Below are 17,574 nucleotides of genomic sequence, written 5' to 3' on the forward strand. Positions count from 1 at the left end.
GTCTCAGCTTTGATATTAAAGACACAGTCCCTTTCTCCACAACAAACATATCCGAACTTCTGAGACACTATTGGGTCATACAAGTTAGTCAGAAAGCCCAGTTTCATGTCAGTTGTTTATCACATCTAATGTGAGCTATAAAATGTTCTTGACTCTCTTTTTCTGTTGTTTTCAGTTGCTGGATGGCATGGGAGCCTAGTCTTGGTGCTTTTTATGGTCCAGTAGCATTCATTGTGCTCGTCACCTGTGTTTACTTTCTCTGCACATACGTGCAACTGAAGCGCCATCCTGAACGCAAATATGAGTTAAAGGAAAAGAAAGAAGATCCACAGAGAATGCCAAGTACTGAGGTGGGCCATGGTCATATTACAGACCCTGTGTCAGTTCCCCAAGCAACCTGCTCCATGATTTCTTCTTCCTTATTGGAAAATGAGCATTCATTTAAGGCTCAGCTTCGAGCTGCAGCATTCACTTTGTTCCTGTTTACTGCCACTTGGACCTTTGGAGCACTTGCAGTATCTCAAGGTCATTTCTTGGATATGATATTTAGCTGCCTTTATGGAGCCTTCTGTGTGACCTTGGGGCTTTTCATCCTGATCCATCACTGTGCAAAGCGAGATGATGTGTGGCATTGCTGGTGGTCGTGTTGCCCGTCTAGAAGAAACACCTATTCTGTCCAAGTTAATGTGCGCCCAAAAGTTAATGTCAATGGTGACACTCAAGCTCATGCACCTTGTCTCCAGGAATCACCATGTCCCAACAAATCAGCTGTGTTTAATCATCCCGCAGCTAGCCACTGCAAACTTACTAACCTGCAAGCAGTTCAAAATCATGTTAACTGCCTTTCGCCTGTGACACCATGCTGCGCAAAAATGCACTGTGATCAGCTACTTGATGATGAAGCTCACATTCATGTCCACAACGAGGGATCCTTCAGACCCAATATGCACATTCATAGATGTCTGAAAAGCAGAACTAAGCCACGTTATTTCAGTCGGCATCGGTCTGCAGGTGAAAGAGAATACGCCTATCACATTCCTTCAAGTATCGATGGCAGCATCCACAGTTCACATACAGACAGTCCCCACAGTACGCATGATAGCCAGTCGGGTCACAGGCGGGCCTGCTGCTCAAAAAGCGATCCATATCCTACTGTCAACCAGCCCGAAAGTAGCGACGCAAGTACTGTAATATATAGTTGTGCTAAAATGACAGAAAGTGACACTGCGCACCATCCAGCTCATTTTGAAATGCACGCACGGACACAGTCATTGCCGTACAATACAACAAATCACAACGGAATTCTCAAGGGAAACATGCATGAAGCCATGATATACAGCTCTGATAGTACTGGAAATATCAAAACTGGCCCTTGGAAAAATGAAACTACTGTGTAGTTCATTGGCCACCATAATGTGTTTTTTCCCCCTAAACCATCATTGTTTGTTTCATTCCAGATTAAATGATATGACAAATTTGTGTAGCTCTTCTGTAAATTGTACAGCTTTTCCATCTTTATTTCCATTTTCTTAATAAGAGTCTATGAGAGAGAGATAGTGATAGTTTTAAAGAAGTTATTTTTAAAAGGAAGCTATAAAATTATACTGAAAGATAATTAGAAAATGAAGTATAGACAGTTGAATATGAGAGGCAATATCCTTTTGTTACACAGAACAACATTTCTTTAGAAATACATCCTTTTTAATTCATTGTTTTCACTTTTGTTTTGTAGTAACTTCAGACACTTTTTATAAACATATCAGCATCTTAAACTTTTACTTATTTATTTTTGTAGCAAAATATTATTACTGTGCCATGGATTTTAATGAGAAGTGATTATGGTAGAAAAGAGAAACAGGATTTTATAAAATTACAAGTTTTTAGATCTACAAAAGTGATACTGCCTCTAAAGATCTTCTGTAGCATATGGGCTGTAAAGTCGTGTAATGTACAGTCTCTGTTCTGTCCTATTTCTTGTTGGAGAGAAGTGCTAGTTAATGTCTCTGTTACATCTATGGTGCTGTATTGGTTGTATTTTGCATGACATATGTCAGGATATACCATTTGCTGTTTTCTAGTATTACATGTGTTTAAAAGCAAACAAAAAAAGTATTGTACAAGGCTGTGAAAAACCCTATTGATATTAACCTAGAGCATTATAAATCTACAGAAAAAAGTCACTCTGCGCTAGTTTAAGTGGCACAATCCTTTGTATAAGGTTATATGATAGCTTTGATAAGGGTCCACTCTAATATCTTTACAGAGCATGCACTATCCATTGTATGTGACACTGTGCGGTGTAATAGCAATTGTCTCAACAAGTTTTACACTTCTTTGTAAAATATGCCTTTTGAACAAATCTGCAAGCTGTTTCACAATAACCTTTCCACGTCTGTTAAAGCAAAGCAGTTTTATCATTAACTCTTTGAGGACTACAGTTATTTTCTTAAAATAGCTTATTCTAGTTCAGAGACACTGTATATATGATACTGTTTATTTAGTTACACGATCAATGTAGTCCAGAGTTGTTACGGAAGTTCAGTCATTTTCCAAAAACATACCTTAGAGTTCATCTATTTCCCTACTTGCTTTCTGAAAACCCATTTCCTCCAGTAGCAAATTTCAGATTGCCTTCATTCTTTAATGCAAATTTGACCTTCAGAGAATTTCTTTTTGTTCATGATTTCTGCTGAACTGTAGGGCATTCCAGGGTCAGTATCATTCTTTATTAACAAGGCTCTTGGCAAGAAATGTTTTCATGTTTCCATGAACATCTGGACACAAAGCATCAATTCACAGTAGAGAACTCCATCATAACTATCCCTATATGAAATAAAACCATTTTTTTTCAAATAGAAAGGGTGCAGAATAATAATGGATCACAGAAAGTGAATAGGAGCATAGAGCTCAGAGAAGAATGTCTACAGTGGAAAGTGAGCACTGCATCCATAAATAAGAGAAAAAGCACAATTCTCTTTGGCCACATGAGAAAGATTGCTGTCATGTCTTAACACAGGCTTTTGTAATTGCTACATTGCTGCAGAAAGGAAATAGAAAATTCCCTTGAGAGGTCATCAATCTGCGATTTTTTGTGTGTACGTTGCAGAAATCTTCGCATACTTCCATTATTTTTCTGTTATTGGCAATTTATTAGTCTCTACCTTTTTTCTTAATATGTAGGAATACATTTCCTAATAGTGTACATAAAGATGACAATTATAATTGTTAGAATGTTATAAAAACACCTAAGTTAGATGAATGTGTTCTGCAGTGTTGCAGGTGGGAATTAGTACTCAAAGGGTTAATGCTCAGTATCTGAGTGCAAGAAATTTGTTTTTCTGTATTTTTGTAAATTTGAAATATATATTGTAAACTCCAGCAGTGCAATGTATCCATCTCAGACTGTGTATTTTTTAAAAGGTGAGCAAGAAGAATGCACTAGGTGGTTGTCAAGTTTTAAGCCAATATACAATGGTTTCATGACTGCTTCTTTAGCTAATACAAAAAAAAAAAAAAGCCTAAGCTTTATTACGTATACACTGTATATGCTTGAACTGTCTCTAAACTAAAATACAGTATTTTTCTTTGTTTGCATAATGAAATATTTTCTGTTTAATAATTCTTTTCTTTTAGTATTACTTTTACTCATTCCATATAGACAGTGAGCCCTAAACAAGCATAGACATAATGTGAAATACCACTTCTCTGTGTCTCAGCACTATGTATATGTATATTCTGTAATAGCAAAATCCTAGGAGGTCTGTAGACCATTATGCAAAATATTCCACACACACAGCCAAGTGAAATACTCACTCTGCAAGAACCCACTCAGTGAGCTTCTTTATTCAGCTTGTGTTTTAATCACCTCTGTTATTTTGTCTGAGGCTAGTTCCATCTTCATAATGGCTTACAAAGAAGTAAATAGGTGCTGCTTTCCACAGAGTATCTTATGTGATAAAAATCTCTGGAATTTAAACGTAAAATATAAAAACACTTTTCTTATTGTGTTAAAAAATTAATTTAGTGAATATTTCTGGGCTAATTTGGAAGAGATGTGTTATGCAATAATCTGTTTGCATATTATTTTTTCAGAAAATATACGGTATAAGTAAAATTAGGAGAACATGATATTAAATAAATATAAAAATGTTTTGTAACATCGAATTTGACCAAAATGCTTTTTGTGCTATTGACTTTTTTTTTTCCTTAAGATAAATGAGATAATTTCAATGCTTTGGGAGTCTGACTTTGTTTTATTGTGGGGTTTTGGTCTATTATAGTCAGTAAACCATTACTACTTTACCTGATTTTCTTTCCTATAAAAATAAAGTCAATAAAATAACTGAAGTATAAAAGATGTATTGTCCTAGTAAATTCCTCACGGACATACACATATAACATGCTTCAAAGCCCGCCTAAGTTTGGGTGATTCATTGATGATTTAAAAATGAGTGAACTGTTCACTTTCTGTCTGACATCAAGCAAGAGAAATTTCATCCAAAAAAAGATAATTTTTGGCGAACTATGCAATCAACAGAAATCGGAAGGGTTGTTATTACAGTACCACCAGAACAGAAATAGTCTGATGATGTAGTGTTTTTCTCTGCATATAGAAATCCCAGTTTTCACAACCAAATTTCAGATCATTATCAGATCCATTTCAAGTCACGTAGACTGTTGACAGGAAGAATTCCTATTCAGCCTCACATAAAGAATTTTAGTGTTAAAGCATTCATTTTTTTGCACGTTATACCTCATCATACGTGTTGTTCCCAAGAAATCTGTTTGTTGTGTCTGCACTAATATGACTGAACAGTCACTGTCAGTGGCCATAAACACATGTTCTCCTTCACTGCATAGCTGACTGCCAGCTACCCTTTGGGGATCCTATCCAGATGTTAACCAACTGAGGGAGCCTTCACTGTGGCTATAAAGCATTCTTGCTCTCTAAAACAAAAGCAAAGTCTGTCCTTAAGGCAAAGTCAAGGCCATCTTTGCTAGACAACACAGGCAGCTGGGCAACCTCCATTCAAACGCTAAGGTGTGAAGGCAGATAAACCTAATGGAAACTGCTTTAAGCTGTGTTAGTCCTCCTCCCTCCACCTGTCTGCCTAAACTACCTGCCTAGTAGGTCTGCTGCCTGCAGACATCTGCCAAATCCAGACAAATCCAGGCAAAATTAGTCAGCTTATCTAAAATTTCTGGTTAGCTGAAATGAGAGTGAAACAGCACATGAGAGTTAATGATCAGAAAAGCCCAAGTTGGAGGAAATTTGTTTGGATTCTCTGTCACAAAGCTGCTTCAGATTCATCATGTGTGGAGACATGGGCCTAAACATCCTGGATGCCCCGGAGATCTGAAATTGCTCTAGTGCAGAAGACACTAATAATGGTTACCAAGCTGACTGTGACTCCACAAATTTGGAGATATTGTCGTCTGTAAAGTATATGCCTTTTTACAATTAAGAGATTGACACGGGACGCTTTTCCTCTTGACTGTTTAGGGGGAAAAAAGAGCTGTCACCAGGATCAGGCCAGTAACCTTTTTAACATAGAATCTTCTTTTCATGGACACAGGAAAAAGAAAGATGGGTATGGTTCTCTGTAATGATCACCTGTACGCTCACTTTTTTGTTGCCCATGACAAGAAATGTCAGGCCTATGAAAACATTAGCAGCTCAGCAGCTTTCATTGAAGGACCCACCCTATAAATAATTGGCTTCAGCTGCCCTCAGCTAAGGCAAGAATGAAAAGCAATGAGTTTTGATTCTTCATATTCTCTGTCAAACTCTCCAGCTTGCCTCTCCCTCAGACACCATGTTGGAATGGAGGAGAGGACTATCTGATTTGTATGAAGAGAGACAAAAGCTGGGCTGGAGGAAATGGAAAAGAAAAGACTGAACTTTTGGCAGTGGATCAAGTTGAATGGAACATTCTGCCGGGAAGGAGAGAGGATGGTATGAGAGGAAGGTACAAAAAGCTGGCTTGGGGAGTGATTTGAAGCTGGGAGGGAAAGGAGGCTCAAAAATTTGACAAGTGGGATTTGGAGGCTGGGAAGAAACTGGGACCAAAATGGTAAAGGGGGAGAGGGAGAAAGTTGGATATGAAAGCCAAGATTTGTGATTCCTCTGCAGTCAGGAAATATCTGAAAATCTACTAGCAAAAAGGCAATTCACTTATGTTTGTCCTTGCAGAAAATGACATTAGTGCTGTCAGCTATTCCATTAGCGTGTCAGAAATCTGAGCGATGAATCACACATGCTCAAGGCTGTTGATTAATCAGATATTTCATGTGCCACATGATAGAATTTTTGTACTTTTAATGTCTTTCTTAAAAATCCAGGAATCATCACAAAAGAAACAACTGATTTCTAACACTATCAGTGAGGCTGAAAGTCAAACCCACCAAACTGAGGAACTGTTAGAACTAAGCTTGCCTTTGGAACTTCCATTCATGGCTTTGGACTGTCTTCTGATGTCATTTACTAACTATTTGAGTTCATTCGGCATTCTAACACCTTGGATTTGATGCTCCACATTAGTGTTCTTTAAATGTGTTATTTTGTGTACATCTAAAGCTGAGTTGGTCACTTCACTGTAAGCTGCTTTTTCCATCTTTTTTCCATGTTTTGTTGTGGAACTTTTAAAGACAGCCTTCTCAGAAGAATTTTGAGGTTGAAGCCTTCTTATAACACAGACCCTGATTTTCTGCTCTTTCCTGCTCTGAGAGCTAGAAAGGTTGAAGCGTCTTGGAAGACTTTCCTTTGAGCTTTTCCTTACTTGGGGTTCTTATCCAAAGTATTTAAGTAATTGTATAATTATTCCAAGTGTTGTCATTGCTGTGAGGATGTAGGAGTATTAGGAGAAAGAGCAGACTGAAGTGGCTGGCTCTGTGCAGCTGTATTGCAGTCTCTAGGAAGCATGTAACTTAACTATGATAATTCATGTTGACGTATGGGCTGCCTGTAAATCCCATGTTCCCCTCCAATTGAGCCTTTTCTGTAAAGCCCCCTAAGAGGAAGATACCTGGAGCTGTTAGGAAGGGCATCACATACCCAGGCCCTGCAAACTGTAGGATGTGCCAGCTTTCGCCGACGAGGGATGGACGTACTTTTGTCTCTGGCACTTCACAATAGCCTAATCAAGCCAACAGCTGGCTGGCGTTACACACTGGGAGAGCGTTTCAATGCGAATGTGAGATTTAGCCCCTGTCATTATGCTGTGAGCTCCAGGAAGAACCCTTCCCTTCAAAAACTCACACTTTATTGCTAATCCTGAGCCCACTGACAAAGCCAGAAGCTGGAAAGCCCCACTCCCCTTGACAAGAAGACATGAGAATATGACATCAGCAAGGAGGGCTGGTTCCTCTCTGTCTTGTGTAAAACATATTGAAACTTTCCCTGCATTCATATATGAGAAAAAGGCAGGGAGCAGAGAGTTAAATGGCTGGTTAATTTCTTCTGGGGTAGTAAGGGCAATAGTCTGAGTGCTGGGAAAAAAAAAAAAAAAGAAAAAACCAAAACAAACCCCCAGCCATTCTGAGTTAGTACAGAAGCCTTAATTCTAGCATTATAACAATGTTGTATTTCACCTGACAGCACAGCGCAAGCAACGTGACATACAGTCAAGTGCTATAGTACATTGAAAGTAACTACACTTCACCCATAATGCTCTTCCCCAGGGTAAAAATAAGCTGTACACAGCTGTACGTGTGGAAATACTTTCTGTGTCCTTTGATCCACTGGTGGACTGTTTTATACTAAGGATCCGTTCAGTGTGGACATGTGCTTAAAAAGTTTTTTTAATATTTAAGTGAAATGAGGGAAAGTTACTTCTCTTTTTTTTTTTTAATTACACAGAAATCTAATCATCAGTATTACACTGAGATGTTAGCTACCTACTGAAGAAAAATAACACGGAGCCAGCCAACTGCATAACGAAGCATTGCACCAAGAGCACAAAGTAACCATAGAAAAAGCAGAAAAAAAATCCTCTTGTTGTGAGTGGTTCAGAACTTTACCTGTGAAGGAATGATTCCAGATAATGCAAACTGCTTCATTAGCCTGTTCATTTTCTCAGTGTGCTATTAAGGTTCAACTTGCTTAACAAAACCAGGGAGATCAGAATACGCCAATCAAATTCAGAATGATTTGAACAGTCTCTGGTATAAGTGGCTTATGGAGTTCATTGTAGATTGATGCAGGGGAAACTGCTGATAGAGACAAAACACACAGAATATGATTTCAAAGACCCTGAAGCTGTAGGATGACAAATCTTTAGGAGAAGTCCTTTTACTTAGACAAAATAAGAATAAAATTTCTTATGTAGGATGTAAGGAGGTTTGAATTTAAATCAGTGAAACGATGAAAGAGACCGACACAGTGGCATTTTGAACAGCTCAGCACAGGCTTCCTTGTGTAACCACTGCTAGGTGCAAAGAAATGTTTAATTTATGCAGTCTTTAGTAACAGGTTTTTTTTTTACTTCAGAGCAAGAAGACATAGAGTTGGAATTACAAGCAGGAACTGACAAATTGCAAACCTCATCAAATGGAGGCTTTCTGTTGTAGCACGGGGTCGCACGTCTCGGGGTGTATGCACAGTGGGAAGGACCTAGAGGAAAAGTGGGTGGAAATGAAGGAGAAACGGGGCATGAAGGGGAGGAAGGTGTTGTGGTGGGTAAATAAATGAGCACAAGTGCCTGCTGAAATGGTGTGAGCACAGCAGTGACCACAAGGCCTGAAGGAGTAAAGGAGTGTATTGTGAGAAGGACTGCACAGGACAGCCTGTTCCTCTTGTTATGTTTATTCAGACAGGATGCCAAAAGACTGGACAATATTTGGTCAGGAGCCTCAAAGACAAGCCAAAAACTGAAAGTAAGCTTCAAGCTAAAGGCAGGTAATGAGTTCAGGTTGTGGACAGAGAAAGGAAGGAAAAAAAAAAAAAAAAAAGTTAAGTGATTTGATCATTGTCCACAGGTACCTATATGGGCAGAAGCTACTACACAGAAGGTTTTTCTATCTACCGGCAAAGGTATGAAAAGATCCGGTGATTAGGAGCCGAAAACTGAAAGTAGGACTTGCCTTTAATCTGCAAAAGTAATTAACTTCATAACAATTCCTTAGTGATATGGTAACTTAAATTTTAAACTCAAGAGAGCATATGTTTCAGCAATATATCTCACTTCAAACACAAATTTTTGACCTTGGTGCTTTAAGAACTACATGGTAAAATTTTCCAGGCAGTTTACATTTAATTTGATGTTCAGTAGACTTACCCTCTGAAAAATCCTACTTTCAGATAGCTATTGTAGAGGTGAGGTAGAATAAGGACAATATCTCAACCTACCTATGGAGGACCTAGAAAACTGTGTTGCACTCTGACAACCTTGATGTTGGTAGCACTGTTCAGTTTAAGCATCATTTAAATGTTTGTGATTCTAAGTTGTCTGCAAATTTGAATGGAAAATATTTATATTCTGCAACATAATAAAGCTCTTGACTACTGCTTGAACTTAAAAACTCCCTTCACCTCTGACTAAAACTAGAATGATGCTTGATCTATTGGTCCCCATTAAATCAAATTCTTCCTTATCTTCTCTCCAGCACCTAATAGCCAAACTTTGAGCTGCATTAAGAATTTGAACCTGAATTTAAGAACCTTCCCAGGATGTTGACTCTACCACAAAGCATTCTTTATAATCCTCTATATTTCTGTCTTTCCCGTAAGATTAGTAAAATAATTCCAGATTTCAAATTTCCAGTGGTAGAAAAATTGAGGCTCTCCAAAGTTTCCCAAAACTTTATTCCAGCTTCTGGGTCTAAATTTCATCTTCCTTATATGGTTTGTTTACTTGATCTTGACATAAAATGATTGAGCCATTACTCTGTTGGGACCATCAGTAAACCATGTGTTAGGATCCTAACATACTGCACAGAGGCTGGCATTTTCTAGGCAGAGATAGCCCAGATTTAGCACCTCCTGTTTGTACACAGTCCCAGCATTTGTGCCTGTGCTCATCTGTGCACCTCAAACTGTGATTATCAGGATGAAACTGTTCCTGGGCTCTGTTGGGAGACCTTTATTTATTTATTTATTTATTTTTAACCTCTTCCCAGCACTCATGCATGATGGTTCTCCTCATATCCTCCTCCTGTCTTTCATTATTCGACTTTGGTTTGTGTACTCAGTCACTGTGCTGTTATTGCACTCACTTTTTCACGTCCTTCTGGAAAGGATGCACAGGTTAGGTTCAGTGCTGACCTCAGCTTACCTGACAGCCCCAGGTCTTGTGCTGGCGGGGTAGTGTCATGGCTGTGATCTGAAATGCTGTTTGTTGTCTTTTTTTAATCTATCCTCCAAGATGTGGATTTATCCAGGGACATAACTAAGCTACATTCCCCCTACCCTCTGCATTCCTCCCGCCTGCTGCAGCGTGCTGGGTCCTGTGATAGGATTGCTCCTGTCCTTTCTCCATGTAACTTCATTTTCAGGCATCCAGAGTGTCCTCTTCTTTATTTCTGAAAATGCTTAGCTGTGCAGAACACAGCTCTCCTTGGTTTTCTACATTATTTGTTGTGAAATGTCCATGTACGAGAAGGGTTGTTCAATTGTGACAAAGTGATTGGAATGATTTCTGGTCTTTCTTACAGTACTTATTTCATTTGCATAGTAACCGATTGTTTATGAATACTGAAATATAAGCACCACAGCCAATTGGGAAGTGTCATCTGCTGACTTTCCCCAAAAGAAAAAACATAATGCAGATCTACCGGAAGTATTATTTTCCCATTTCTCTTTTAAGGTCCTTGCCCAAGTTCTCAATTTTCCACTGCTCTGTTGCCTCTACAGCTTCTTGCTATTTCTTGGTTTTTATTTTCTGTCTTACACTTTGCTCTGTGCGGCTCAGACAGCATCCAGATGGTCTTGTCCTGAAGTGAGCCCTTTCTGGAAAAAGCTACGCTGTTGTCACTTGCCAGAGGATGAAGCTGACCTGAAAAGACTGTGCAAAGCAGAGGGGTTGTTTTTCTTTCACTGGCACTTATATAGTTTAGAGCTATATAACTCCTAAATGTGTACGTATGCACATGTACACATATCTATAATTTGTATGTGTGGAGATACATACACATGCACACACATACACATACCGATTAACTGTGGAGAATATTAGAGAGATATCAATTTAGTGCTTGTTATTGCCTCACTCTTTTTCAAGCAAGCAGCTCACGTTTTCAGAATATGTCTTCTAATCTGTAGTATTTGCAGTATTTCCTACTGGTTGTAAATGGAACCTACAACTTTCCAAGTGTTATGGGCATTCCAACTCTGCATAAAAAGAATGAACCAATTAAAATCTCCGAAGTTTGTTCAGTGGCCGTAACCGCTCTTGCACTGTAAGTATCTCCACAGAGGTACAGGAAGTTGCCACTTGTAAAATTAGTCTGAGAGAAACATGAGATTCCTAATACTGATATTTTTAACACAGTTTTTCACAGGCTGGACAAAATTATATATAAGCTTCTGTTATATTCCTAATATGCATTAGCAACTCTAAATTCCCTTTAACAAATTTCTCTTCCATGGGAATGTCTTGATTGAGAAGCAAAGAATACTAGAATGTGATATTTCTAGAGAATTAAAGCTACATGATTCTAATTCAAATTATTTCAGATGCATGTAGCTTACAAATGAAAATTCCCCCATAAACCATAAAATATTGATGAGTTTATCCAGCTAAGAGTTAAATGAGTAAGACTGCAGTCTATGTAGTCATAACAATTAGAGGCAGAAATCATTAATAATTTAATTAATTATAAACACTCGTTGACTGGGGCTGGTGTAGGAGATTACAAATATGAAACGCATAATTATTATTCTGAAGATCGTTCAGGACAAATAAAAGACTGAAAAATATGTTAAATGTCTTAAAAGACTTATTTTAATTATTTTAAAGTCATACATTAATTAAAGTGTTTACTTATTAATCCTTGGAAATTGAATTCTGTACTCAGAATAAGTGCTGTAATTTTCTTGAGTAAGTGCTGTGTTTCTCATACGTAAGAGAGGTTGAATTGCTCAACCTTAACTGTAGAATTGTCTAAAATAACTTGAGGGATGCTGACAATTAACTCGCTCAACAACTTCTGTATGCCTCTAGCAAGTTTTGTGGCTCTAACATCCCTCTTTAGAAATCTACTTGTTGGCCTAGTTTATGTAGGTCATTTACCAGTCATTGTCTGCTGCTTCATTTCTTGCTGACCCTAATTTATCCATCTGGAACTAAATCAGAACATAGAATTGATTCTGTGGCTGAACTTGCATGCCAGTTATCACAATGTGAAGTTGAAGCACTTTGATATTTGTGGCCCCTCTGGGGAATCTCCTTCTCACAAATAAGGGATTGGGATGTCTTCTACTCTTAACTGCTTTCTGTCCATCTTCATGCTGGACCTTTGAATGTAGGAAGTAAACTTCACAGACCTTCTTACACATCCATAGCTCCCCTTGAAATATCAATGTGGGTCAGAGTTTTAGTTAGCATCTTGGTTTTGTGCTCATGAAAAACATTTTAAAAGCCTAAAAATCAGGCTACAAGTTTGTGATTTGGTTCTTCACCTCTTGCAACACAATATTCCCCTTCTTCTTGCTCCTCTCTCTTGGGTCACCCATATAGAACCCCCAGTGAGCACTTCATCCTCAAGCAGAGAATTTGCCTTAGTATTTATTGAAAATTAAGTGATTTTGGCCCAAATGTTTTTTCTGGAAAACAGAATTAACGCCAGTGAAAAGTAATGTTTTGAGGTACACAGAACATGGCAAAAAGATCAAAAAAAAACAGGCGTGAAAGAGATTAGGTGGTTTAGATTAAGACAATGAATACTGCAATGGTATTCACAGGCTTTTTCAGGCTTTTCAGGTCCCTTATTGCCAAAAACTCTACATTGCCTTCTGTGCTGCAGTGCCCAGAGAAAAACAGCAGTCCTGCCTCTTCAGCAGAAATAGAGCAATCTCACTGCAGATGACAAAATACAGAGCCACAGTTCTGCAACAGAAAGATGTAGAGCTGCCTGGAAGGGCATAGCCTTGGGAAAATGAGAGGTGCCTTCCAGATTCAGTTGCAAGTCTGCTTCGCTTTGCCTCTCTTTCCTCCCCCTACCCCTCTCTGGCCATACAGACTGCGAGAACAATTACTGCACAAGCTGGAGCAGATTTAAATTTCACATCTGAAGTAAAATATTGGGGAATAGAAAGTGAATAACTTTACTGTTTTGCTGTTGCATAAGGATTATCACTCATTCTTTGTAACTTCGCTCCATCTTACACACAGAGCCCTGCGTTGTAGTCAAGCAGTGCAGAGTATCAGCAGCTGAAGCCATTTTAAATGCTGTCCCCTAACTAGCTGACATCTTCTCTGACACGGTGTTACGTGTGGATTATCTGAAGTTTCTCCTCAGAGCACTTTAACATTTCAATGGGGTGTCCTGGTGGATGCTCCTTTTCAAAAGGTAAATGTTATCTTCCATTACAAACACAACAGGCTAGAGAATAACCGGTGTTCCCAGCCGCTTCAAAGGGCAGTGATATGGCTGTTCAATGCCAGAAACATGTAAGATCTGGGCAGATGTTAACAGCAAAAACAATTTGCCTACATTTGATTGACTCTCCCGTTTATTCTGCTTACCATTGAAGCCTTCTAGAAAAATCTGGACAAACATCTGAGCACTATAGTCTGTTCAATCTAGTCTAAATTTTCTAAACATACAGATGTCATTGATGTATAGTTAACAGACCCATTGTCTGCAGCACTCCTCAGAGTGTCTCTCAGGAGGAGCAATCCTGTGTTTGTGAGATTCAGGTGCCAAATAAAGCATTAAAGCTTCAGGCTTGATTGTGGCTGTTCGCCCTTTCAAAGGCAGTAAGTCATTGGCCTAAGGTAATTTACTTTTTCAGGCTGTTGGAAGTAGGATACACAGACTTTCTCTGAATGCCCATCTGAAATAGCTCTTCTTAGCTACAGAGTGCATTTATTGCACCTGCAATTATTGGAGTAATTGACAAGGTCTATTTTTCCCACATTAAACCAAAAATGAAACATTTATTTTGACACATTGGGCTACCGCCATCTGTGCCCCAGCATCAAAACATTTTTTTTAATGTTCTATTTCAGCTGTTCCAGTTGGCCTCAAAAGAGCTTAAGCTCTGGCAAAAATAGCACCAATGTTTAACTGTGCACAGAAGGTATTATTTATATGTCAGTAGCACATTGTTCACTTTCTAGGTCTTTAACAGCTGTATATAATAACATGATCCTTTATACATGCCAGTTTTCATGGCATGTGTTACATAGCTATTAAGTACAAAGCTGAGGGTCAGCAAATCATTTTGTCTTTTTCTCATGCATACGAGGATGAGACACAGTCAATGGAATCTCAGCAAAAGTTGGATACTATGGTATTTCATCGAAAGTAATAATGGACATTCCTGGCATTTGTAGAAATATCAGTTTCTGTTAACCCGAGTCTTTCCTACAAACACTGGGTGAAGAGTTCCATTTAAATCTTTTTGTATAGAAATATATGGTACGTAGTATCCCCACAGGCAAGAACTAGGTTTTGGCTCTCAGATGACCTAATTTTGAGAGAGACAATAAGATTACTACATTGAGGTACAGCTGATATCAGTGCCCAAGGCCACCCATAAGCTTCACTGCAGTTTATGTGATGGAAGGTCACCTTACTTCAGTGCCTGTAAACTGTAAAACAAACAAAAAAAATCAGTAGTGCAAAATGCCTCAGAGAAATGTGGGTTTAGTAGAAACTAGTTGCTTATAATACATTAGTTCTAATGTAACATAATTAAAAGAGTACTGGACACAAGATGTTTTCCTAAACAATAAAGCTAGTTGTGTCAGTCAGTAAACAAAAACATAACAATTGTTCAATCATTTTGACTGACCACTAGAAGAATATGAGGTAAATCATCTAAGCAGTAACAGCAAAAGTAAAGTGACACCCTAAGTATCTTTTTTTTTTTTTGCCTAAAACTCTGATAAAATCTTCAATCCATAAGCAGTAAATTCCAGATGTTGCTTGATCTGACTTTTTCCATAAAATTAAGGATGCATATCAATCTGTAGACACATTGTTTGGGAGTTACGGGGTGGGTGGGGGGGAGAGGGACGGGTCTACTGGCAAATTTTTAGGCAAAAGTCTCCCAGACAAATTGTGAAAATTTATCCCCTGATGTTAATGCTGAAATGAAAACATTATAGAAATAAACGTCTTTCAATTTAAGCTCATCTCATTCTTTTGAGTCTGTAGTCCGAGGGCATGGGGAGGAAGATTTGTAGATTTTTCTGAGTTGGCCAGATACTATATCCCAGCAAAATATTTGTTGGGACTACACAACAAAAGCCAGTAAGTGTTCAATGTCCCCCTCTCCTTGCTGGCCAAGCATCTAATTTCAGTTTAAAAATATTTATTCAAGGTAAAGAGTAGACTTTAAAAAAGAAGATTAAGTAAAAGGAAAGTATGCTCCAATTTTTAATGCATGTGAAGTAGTCTAAATGAGAAAATAATGCTACAAATTTGTATTCACATGATTCAATGGTGAGTTGTGGGTCAGAGTGGCAGCACTGAGAATCAAGGGGTGATCTGTTCAGCTGGAAGCTGAAAGCCATAACTGGCTGTTTCCTTAATAAAAGACTTGTAAGCACCAGGTTTTTAGTAGAGTCTTTAGTTAACCTTATTCCCCTCCCTGTTCTTATTTCATCATATTTACACTACGTATGTACATCCCTACATAGCATCTATCATGACACTTTCCCTCCCATCTCAGTATTGCTCAGGCGTCTTGGGGTTAACAGAAGTGAGGGAAGAAGTCTATTTTTGAGACTGTCTGAGAGTTCACTTTGATTATTCATAGATGAATCAGCATGTCGTCATCTTGGTAGGTCTACACGTAAGAAAGGTATAATATCCAACCCCATGCAAGTCACGACTGCAGTGAAAGCCCTTTATTTGAGCAGTCTGAAAGCACATTCTCTCAGGAATCAGATGCAGTCTCGGAGGCAGCCAAGCAAGAGCAGCTCAGCTAAAGCTCTGGGGAAGGAAAGAAAATGCTGGCCAGAAATGTTGTGAAATATAAATAACAAGACCAGTTTCAGATGCATAAGCATATGCTGAATGACATGTGAAAAAATAATATCCTATAAAAAACAGAAGCCTCTCTTTTTCCCCAAAGGTAAAGCCATTCATAGCAGTTTAAGACCTTCTTTGTTCTTTGCAACTCCACTATACCTGCAAACACCATCTTTCCTGACAAATTTTCATCACATCAGTGTCATCAGGAGAAAGGTACATGGGCATCTAGCTACATTTATTTACTCAGCAGCTCCAATATTTTCCTTTTTCAGTAAACCTCATCTGACGTTATAAATGTAAAAGCTAAAAGCTCGCTAGGGATTGTAGAGCAATGCAAATTTTATAGAAGAGATCAGATTTTATCCAAAACTTACTTGTTAACTATTCTTTCAAGTCCTGCAGGGCATTTGGTGCACTTTAAAAGAGATTTCCACAGAAATCTGCAGATTTTGCAAGCCCATCCTTCAGCCCTTCTCAGGGGAAAATAGTGTTTTAGCTGCTCCAGCTGTAATGGGACTCCCTGCAGTTATTGCCTAACCTACAATCTTCGGTCAGATTAGTATCTCGAGGGCAGAATTTTCTTTAGTGACAACAATAGTGTATCAATGACACGGGTGAAATGCAAGATACTGGGATAACGCAATGAGAAAAAGCTTCTATTATTTCAAAATAAAATAAATTTTATAAGTAGTAGACTAAAGTGCTGCTCCTACCTTGAAAAGACAGCTATGGTGCAAGTTACAAGCTGTGAAGGCACATAAAAAGTGTTATGTAAGATCAGAGAAAGACTCTTAACTGTTATAACAGGCTATGAAGAGCAAGGTGAACTATCTGATTTTGCCACTGAAGGCCTATATTGCACTAAGACCCTCACAGGCTTCTTATTCTATGAAAAGTCCTCAGATGCCTCATATGACGTCTCTGTCTTCTCCAATTAGATTTAATATATTAAACTGTATTTGCAAGTTATGAAAAGTGTTCTGTATTTAAACTAGTTTGTTGCATCTCTGAGCACTACCCTGTCTACATAATAATATGTTCAAACCGTTGATGACCCAATAAAGCAATGTTGGCAGATGCAACTTGTCCATCCAAAGAAAATCGATGTGATAATATCTGCCCAATCTGGGTGACGTCAGTATAGGACACCTGAAATATATAAACAGAGAAAGAGATACATTGGTGAGTAAATGATAGACAACATGGATATTTTTTAAGTTTTCATGAAAACAGACAGAGATGAGAGAGTATCTGGAGAGAGACTAATTACAAATAACCCTGCACATGCATGCATAATCAACGGAATTCAGGAAGCAGTAATGATCATTCTTTTAACACAGCATAAGTCTGCCTAGAGAAGTGAACACATCAAAAAAAACTCAGCATGAAATTTAAAAAAATCTATGACTAGTTTGGCTTTGGGGAGCTTGT

The 17,574-nt window shown here is 38.4% G+C and overlaps 1 protein-coding gene across 2 annotated transcripts in view; it reads left to right on the forward strand.

The window, feature by feature from the left end:
* The window catches only part of ADGRA1 (adhesion G protein-coupled receptor A1), a 264,781-nt gene extending 260,481 nt beyond the window's left edge, over nucleotides 1-4,300 (forward strand). Inside the window, exon 19 of one of the 2 annotated variants that reach the window (XM_054071764.1) lies at nucleotides 176-4,300. In XM_054071764.1, the coding sequence (XP_053927739.1) occupies nucleotides 176-1,397 (1,222 nt within the window). In that variant the 3' untranslated portion in view covers nucleotides 1,398-4,300. The remainder of the gene's footprint in view (nucleotides 1-175) is intronic. The other variant, XM_054071765.1, reaches the window with a different exon arrangement.
* The last annotated feature ends 13,274 nt before the right edge of the window (nucleotides 4,301-17,574 follow it).

Source organism: Cuculus canorus, chromosome 7 (assembly GCF_017976375.1).
Source record: "Cuculus canorus isolate bCucCan1 chromosome 7, bCucCan1.pri, whole genome shotgun sequence".
Classification (NCBI taxonomy): Eukaryota; Metazoa; Chordata; class Aves; order Cuculiformes; family Cuculidae; genus Cuculus; species Cuculus canorus.